The sequence below is a fragment of the Neolamprologus multifasciatus genome, chromosome 9 (genome assembly GCF_963576455.1).
Source record: "Neolamprologus multifasciatus chromosome 9, fNeoMul1.2, whole genome shotgun sequence".
Classification (NCBI taxonomy): Eukaryota; Metazoa; Chordata; class Actinopteri; order Cichliformes; family Cichlidae; genus Neolamprologus; species Neolamprologus multifasciatus.
Window position 1 is genome coordinate 12,591,692 of NC_140447.1, and position 7,199 is coordinate 12,598,890.

The window sequence follows — 7,199 nt, forward strand, 5'->3', positions numbered from 1 at the left end:
CTTTCTGCTTCTTAACTCAGATAAAACTGAGGTCATTGTACTCCGCGCTGAAAAGCTTAGAAATATGGTATCTAACCAGATTCTTACTCTGGATGGCATTACCTTGGCCTCCAGTAACACTGTGAGGAACCTTGGAGTCATTTTTGACCAGGATATGTCCTTCAACGCACATATTAAACAAATATGTAAGATTGCGTTCTTCCATTTGCGCAACATCTCTAAAATTAGAAATATCCTGTCTCAGAGTGACGCTGAAAAACTAGTTCATGCATTTATTACTTCCAGGCTAGACTACTGCAATTCATTATTATCAGGATGTCAAAAAACTCACTGAAAAGCCTTCAGTTAATCCAAAATGCTGCAGCAAGAGTACTGACAGGGACTAGAAAGAGAGAGCATATTTCTCCTGTTTTGGCTTCCCTTCATTGGCTTCCTGTTAAATCCAGAATTGAATTCAAAATCCTGCTCCTCACATACAAGGTCTTAAATAATCAGGCCCCATCTTATCTTAATGACCTTGTAGTACCATATCACCCTATTAGAGCACTTCGCTCTCGCTCTGCAGGCCTACTTGTTGTTCCTAGAGTATTTAAAAGTAGAATGGGAGGGAGAGCCTTCAGTTTTCAGGCCCCTCTTCTGTGGAACCAGCTTCCAGTTTGGATTCAGGAGACAGACACTATCTCTACTTTAAGATTAGGCTTAAAACCTTCCTTTTTGCTAAAGCATATAGTTAGGGCTGGACCAGGTGACCCTGAATCCTCCCTTAGTTATGCTGCAATAGATGTAGGCTGCCGGGGGATTCCCATGATGCATTGAGTTTTTCCTTTCCAGTCACCTTTCTCACTCACTATGTATTAACAGACCTCTCTGTATTGAATCGTATCTGTTATTAATCTCTGTCTCTCTTCCACAGCATGTCTTTACCCTGTCTTCCTTCTCTCACCCCAACCGGTCGCAGCAGATGGCCGCCCCTCCCTGAGCCTGGTTCTGCCGGAGGTTTCTTCCTGTTAAAAGGGAGTTTTTCCTTCCCACTGTCGCCAAAGTGCTTGCTCATAGGGGGTCATATGATTGTTGGGCTTTTCTCTGTATCTATGAAGCGCCTTGAGGCGACATTTGTTGTGATTTGGCGCTATATAAATAAAATTGAATTGAATTGAAAAATTGAATGCCAAGCCATTAAAGAGAAAATCTGATAACTGTGCATCATCTCAGAGTAGGGGCTCAGAGTAGAGCCGCTGCTGCTCCACATCGAAAGGAGCCAGCTGAGGTGGTTCGGGCATCTGACAAGGATGCCCCCTGGGCGCCTCCTGGGTGAGGTGTTCCAAGCATGTCCCACTGGGAGGAGGCCCCGGGGCAGACACAGGAGATGCTGGAGAGATTATATCTCTCGGCTGGCCTGGGAACGCCTTGGTGTTCCCCCGGATAAGCTGGAGGAGGTGGCTGGGGAGAGGGAGAGGGAGGTCTGGGCCTCTTTGCTTAGGCTGCTGCCCCCGCGACCCAGCCTCGGATAAAGCGGATGAAGATGGATCGATGGATGTGCATCATCTTAATTTTAGGAACATTAAAAATAAAATATATGATAAACTCATTATAAATACACAAAAATACACAAAATGATAAAAATAATAATAAATATTTTACTGGAGATAAACAGCTAATCAAACTTCACTTCGTGGCTCAAGAGTTGGGAGTTCGTCTTGTAATCGGAAGGTTGCTGGTTCGAGCCCCGGCTTGGACAGTCTCGGTCGTTGTGTCCTTGGGCAAGACACTTCACCTACCGCCTACTGGTGTTGGCCAGAAGGGCCGACGGCGCGATATGGCAGCCTCGCTTCTGTCAGTCTGCCCCAGGGCAGCTGTAGCTACAACTGTAGCTTGCCTCCACCAGTGTGTGAATGAGTGGATGACTGGGTGTGTAAAGCGCTTTGGGGTCCCTAGGGGGGACTAGTAAAAGCGCTTTACAAATACAGGCTATTTACCATTCAAAGTACCTTTTTAAAAGACATATTGTATGGAAGCGCTATTCTACAAATATATGTTCATCAGACATGAACATCCTGAACGGGTTCTTTGTAATGAATTAGAAGAGAGCATTTTTCACCAACAGACACTTCCACACTCATTTCTTCTGCACTTGAGCGTAGATACACTCTGGGCCATCAGCTGTCTGTGATGGCCTGTCTCTGCTTTGAGTCTTGCACACTTTGACCTGTGAATACACCAAATCCTGCTGCTGTGTGCTCTCCTGCAATCGGTCTAAAGAAGGTCCGGGTTTCTGCTTGGAGAAGTCAATCTGTCCATAATGGATGTTTTCATTTTCTGCTGTTCTGGCTGCTTCTTGGAGAGACAGACTCTGAAATCAAACACACCAAACTTGAGATGTAATGAAGAACTGGGGGGAAAACTCTGTTCGACTCAATCAGTGATATAATTTGATACCTTCAGAGTAGCAACTTGATGCTTTGAAAGCAAGTAAAACACAAAAAAACAGGACGTTTAATCGCATTTGTATGTGAGTGAGGAATCGGCTCTGTCTCACCCCATTAGAGCACTTTGTCCTCAGACTGCTGGTTTACTTACTGGGAGGCAGAGTATTCAGCTTTCAGGCCCCTCTGTGGAACCAGCTTCCAGTTTGGATGCAGGAGACACACACCCTCTACTTTTCTAAGATTTTTAAGATAAGATTTTCTTTTTAATAAAGCCTATAGTTAGGACTGGATCAGTGACTCTGAATCCTCCCTTATTACACTGCAGTTGGTATAGTCTGCTGGATGATTCCCATTATGTTGCTTTTTCACTCACTGTGCGTTTATATGCCACTCTCCATTTAATTATGTTTAATCTCTGGCTCTCTTCCACAGGGTGTCTTTGTCGTGTCTTCCTCCCCTCAACCCAACCAGGTGCAGCAGATGGTGGCCCCTCCCTGAGCCTGGTTCTGCTGGAGGTTTCTTCTGGTTTAAAGGGAGTTTTTCCTTCCTGCTGTCACCAAGTGCTTCCTCATAGGGCACTTGTTGGGATTGTTGGGGTTTTTTGTCTGTTATTGTAGGGTCTTTACCTTACACTATAAAGCTCTTCATGAAGCTGGCTTGGCGTTATATGAAAAAAATTAAACTGAATTGAAAAGACTGCAGTCACTATTGTGCAGTCATGTAAAACCACAATAAAGTTCAGTTCTCCCACCTGTGTCTGATCAGAAGCTCCATGTTTGACTGACTTCAGTCGCCTAAAAGGAACAAGACAAATTTTAGCTTAACTGTAGAAGTAAAAGGGGAAAAAAAAAAATAATTATATATATATATATATATATATATATATATATATATATATATATATATATATATATATATATATGGTATAGTATAGTAAAATTACTTTCCTGAAACGTTCAAGTATGATTGACTCAACCCTGAAGTTTCTTCAGTGCAGAAACAATTATCTGAGTCATTAACGGACTCATGTTGTGCTATGTGGCCACCTTGTGGCCACCAGCAGGAATGGCAACAACCCTGAGTAGCTGTCCAACTTTACGTTTGATTTTGATGTCATGTTAACTTAAATCTACTTCTGCGACCATATAAATGTAAAATGCACACCAAAACATCCTAATTTTGTCTGAGACATTCACCCAAAATGTAACAATTTACAGTATTTAGGCAAAATATAAGACAATGTTGTGAAATACCTAATACAAACAAATAAACAAAGTGATGAACAAGCTACTCACAATGCTAAAAAAAAAAAATTAAAATAGGTTAAGAAACAGACACTTACCAAATGATGAAAACCAAACAAATAAGTGTGATGATCCCAAGGATCCCTCCAACAGCAGCCCACCACGTATCAGTTCCTAAAGAAACACATGTTTTGTCTTTCTGCTCGGTATACTCAGTGTTCATTCATATATGTCCAGCCTCCTTATTTTACTTTCCCCTTCTGTTTGCACTTGTACTTTGTGAAGATGTTCAACCGTGATGAACAGCTGACTACCTACATTTTTCTGAAAAGATTTATCCCATTCCTGATTATTTTGATCAATCTGTTATGACTAAAATTAAACACAATGTTTAGAATTGAGCCTTTTCATCTATCATTCTACATTTACCTGAAATATTAAGATGAGTCTCTGCTGATGTCTGATTACCCAGATCATTAGTGGCCACACAGTAATAAACTCCTCCATCTGTTACATTGAAGCTGTAAATCTCTCCTTCAGATACTTTCACAGCTCCATCTCTGCTCTTCTTGAACCAGGTGAAGCTGCTGACTGGAGGTTTGGCTCTGCTGGAGCAGGTCAGGTTCACCCAGCTGCCTGCTGACACCAAAACTGATGTACTGATGGATGCTGAGGTGTCTTTGGGAGAATCTGGAGAAAAAGATTCACACATATCCCCATTATTCATTATAAACAGAATGATAAATAATGTGGATCCCATCAATCATGATATGTTGACAGGATCCAACAATAAACTCTGATTGTCTTACATGAAACACTGAGAGTCTCTTCTGTCTCTGCTGTCTTGGTGTCTTTTCCTTGGTTCACAGGATATCTGGCAGAGCAGCTGATCTTCTTTCCATCATGTGTGTCTGACAGAGTGATGGTCTGCTGGATTTTAGTTGTAAAGCTTCCATCTGTGTTTTGCTCTATTTTGTTGTGAGAGTCTTGGAGATTCCAGGTGAGTTGAGGAGGGGAGTGTGGACAGGGAGTGAGAGCTGAGCAGGTTATAGTGACAGACTCCTTCTCCTTCAGATCACCTGGGATTGTAATATCGGGCCTCCAAGGAGAATCTGTGGTTTCAAATCACAAACATATTAGAAATGAAGAGCACACTACACTTTATACATGTTTAAATCTTCAAACTTCATCCTGTGATCTCGTTATCTAAAATTCATAGATCATTTTAGAAATCAGATCCTGAGCCGAGCAAACATTATAAATAAGGAAATATAAACACCATTCAGGCTATTAAGACAATAATTGTGACTGTAATATAGTATATCCTCAACAGACATAGACAGAGAAAAAAAATCTAACAATCAAGAACAAAACTACAAAATTATTGTTTGCTTTAACTATGAAAAAGCAAGAATTCGTTACCTCTGACTGTTATTTGAAGAGGATCACAAGAAGCTGTTGCCTTGAATGGTTCACTCTCTACTCTGAAGAAGTATGTGTCTGTGTATGTGGTGGTTAAATTAGAAAACAGAGTGGTGCAGTCTCTCTGACTCAGGTTCCCAGTAATACTCATTGGATAGATGCTACCTGCTCCACTACTGTTGAAGATCACATTTTTTGAATTTTCGATACTGAATCTAGAATCATTTTTAATCCACACTCCAAAGATTTTTCTTGTGCTGATAAATTTCATGTCCAAGTTACATGGGATTTGCAAACAAGATCCACTCAGTGCTTCCAGCTTCTTTGGTGCAGTTATGGAGAGTCCTGGTTGTTTTGTACAGTCTGCCAAAGCACCTGTAAATACAATTCATGGATTAAGTTATTCACACATTAATACTGTACTGTAGTCCAGACAAGACTTAAAACATAATCTTTGATTAAATGATTCAATTACATTGATTTTTGTATCTGTGTGTTTATTACACAATCGCAGGTTTTAACAGAGCTCATCTAGAGCTCAATTAGACATAAAGGGTTACTGATTATTTCTTTTTCTTTTGTCATGATTCAGTTTTTAAATTAGACATTAAAAGTGTAGTTGATTTAATATACTTTCTTTATTTTTTCTTAAGCTGTAGGTGTTACAAGCTGTAGCTTCAGCCAACACCCTTTCAGTCATTTGACTTCTTCTTCTGTTATCATTTAAATTCTTGTTTTGTAAACAAACCAAAGAGAAATTACCAATTAAAGCGTTTCAATTTCAAGTTAGGACAATAACAGTTGGAAAAAGTAGCTGTGGGGTCACTTTTTCTTCCAAATAAAATTCACATTTTAAATGATTTCAATATAAGTGAACAAACGGCTCACCTGACACAAAGAGGAGAACCGATAACATGCCGACTGTCACCATGTTCACAAACTCCTTCCCTGCATTTTAACACACAAACACAAATAAATCTGTTTATCTAATCATTCCACACATGAAGTTTTAAAACAGCACCGACAGTCTGTTAAAGTTGTTTCACAAGAGAACTTCCCCTATTTAACAACATTTTTTTTCTTGGCAGTGATCTCTCTGAATCTATAATCACACAGTTCATTTAAAACAACAACACAACTAAGTAAAATTTAATACATATTACATTAAATTACTTAATGCGTCTTTCATTTAAGTAAAAGAATAAATAATTATTAGTTTTAGAGAGTAACAGTGAAATGTTTCCTACCAAGTGAACGAGTGATTTCACGACGAAATGAGGGGGGTTTTAGCACAGTTACAGTGAACCATGTAGCCTGACTGCTGTTAAAAAGAAGGAAGTTCAGAAGGAGAACATGCTCTTTAAGAAAGTGAGCTAAGGCCAGCCTGCTTGGTTGCAAAGCTGCTACGGGCATGGCATCACATGATGCTCTGACCAAAGCAGGAAAATAGTCACTTATCTGTCCTTCCTGTTAATATCCTCTGATAAAAGAAGTCAAAGATTACAACATCGTTAAAGTCTCAAAGTACTTACAAACCATCAAAGAACTTCTTTACCAACTTGAGTTATTCTAAGGTTTTGTGCTTTTATACTATATATTTAATAACATCATGAAATTATATTATCTCTGCCATGTTTCACTAAGAGTGGATTCAAAGGAGCAAACCAACTCAGTCATACAAACACGTAAAAAAAAAGTTGATTTATGGTGAATTAAAGAAGGAAAATGGAAACACTTGGTGAGCAGGTGAAATGGGAAGGACCTGAGGAGAAAGGAAGAGGACAAAGACCGGTGATAAGCGCACACACAGTAACGTTAGATTAATGGGAGCAGACGGGCAGGTGGCTGGACGTTTGCGAAAGGTGCAGGAAGGTGATGAGGAGAAATCCAGGTAAGCAGGCGAGGCGTGGAAGTCCGAAGTGAGGAATCCGTGCCTAACGCTGTTCTCCGGGGGGGCGAACGGAGTAAACAGACGAGTGATCTTAGTAGGAGTAGCTCTACAGAGGGATGACGAGAAGACGAAGATTACAGCTGGAGATTCCCGGAATGAGCCCATTACCACAGAGCTGAAGCACAGCTGGCACACCGCTGTTCTTCACCAGCTTGA

The 7,199-nt window shown here is 40.4% G+C and overlaps 1 protein-coding gene across 1 annotated transcript; it reads right to left on the reverse strand.

The window, feature by feature from the left end:
• Nucleotides 1-745: 745 nt before the first annotated feature.
• Nucleotides 746-6,367, reverse strand: LOC146511200 (sialic acid-binding Ig-like lectin 12). The gene is made up of 8 exons (XM_085172975.1): nt 6,340-6,367; nt 5,981-6,040; nt 5,093-5,467; nt 4,480-4,782; nt 4,100-4,360; nt 3,769-3,844; nt 3,178-3,220; nt 746-2,350 (listed from the first exon to the last, which is right to left on the reverse strand). The coding sequence occupies exons 2-8, from the start codon at nt 6,021-6,023 to the stop codon at nt 2,117-2,119; spliced, it is 1,335 nt and encodes a 444-aa protein (XP_085029101.1). The 5' UTR covers nt 6,024-6,040; nt 6,340-6,367; the 3' UTR covers nt 746-2,116.
• Nucleotides 6,368-7,199: the final 832 nt, after the last annotated feature.

Coding starts and splice junctions, on each gene's coding strand:
- LOC146511200 (XM_085172975.1), bottom strand. CDS start 6,023: ATGGTGACAGTCGGCATGTTATCGGTTCTCCTCTTTGTGTCAG. Junction 4,361..4,479: donor AGAGACTCTCAGTGTTTCAT/GTAAGACAATCA, acceptor CTTTTTCTCCAG/ATTCTCCCAAAGACACCTCA. Junction 3,221..3,768: donor TGTTTGGTTTTCATCATTTG/GTAAGTGTCTGT, acceptor TGTTCCTTTTAG/GCGACTGAAGTCAGTCAAAC.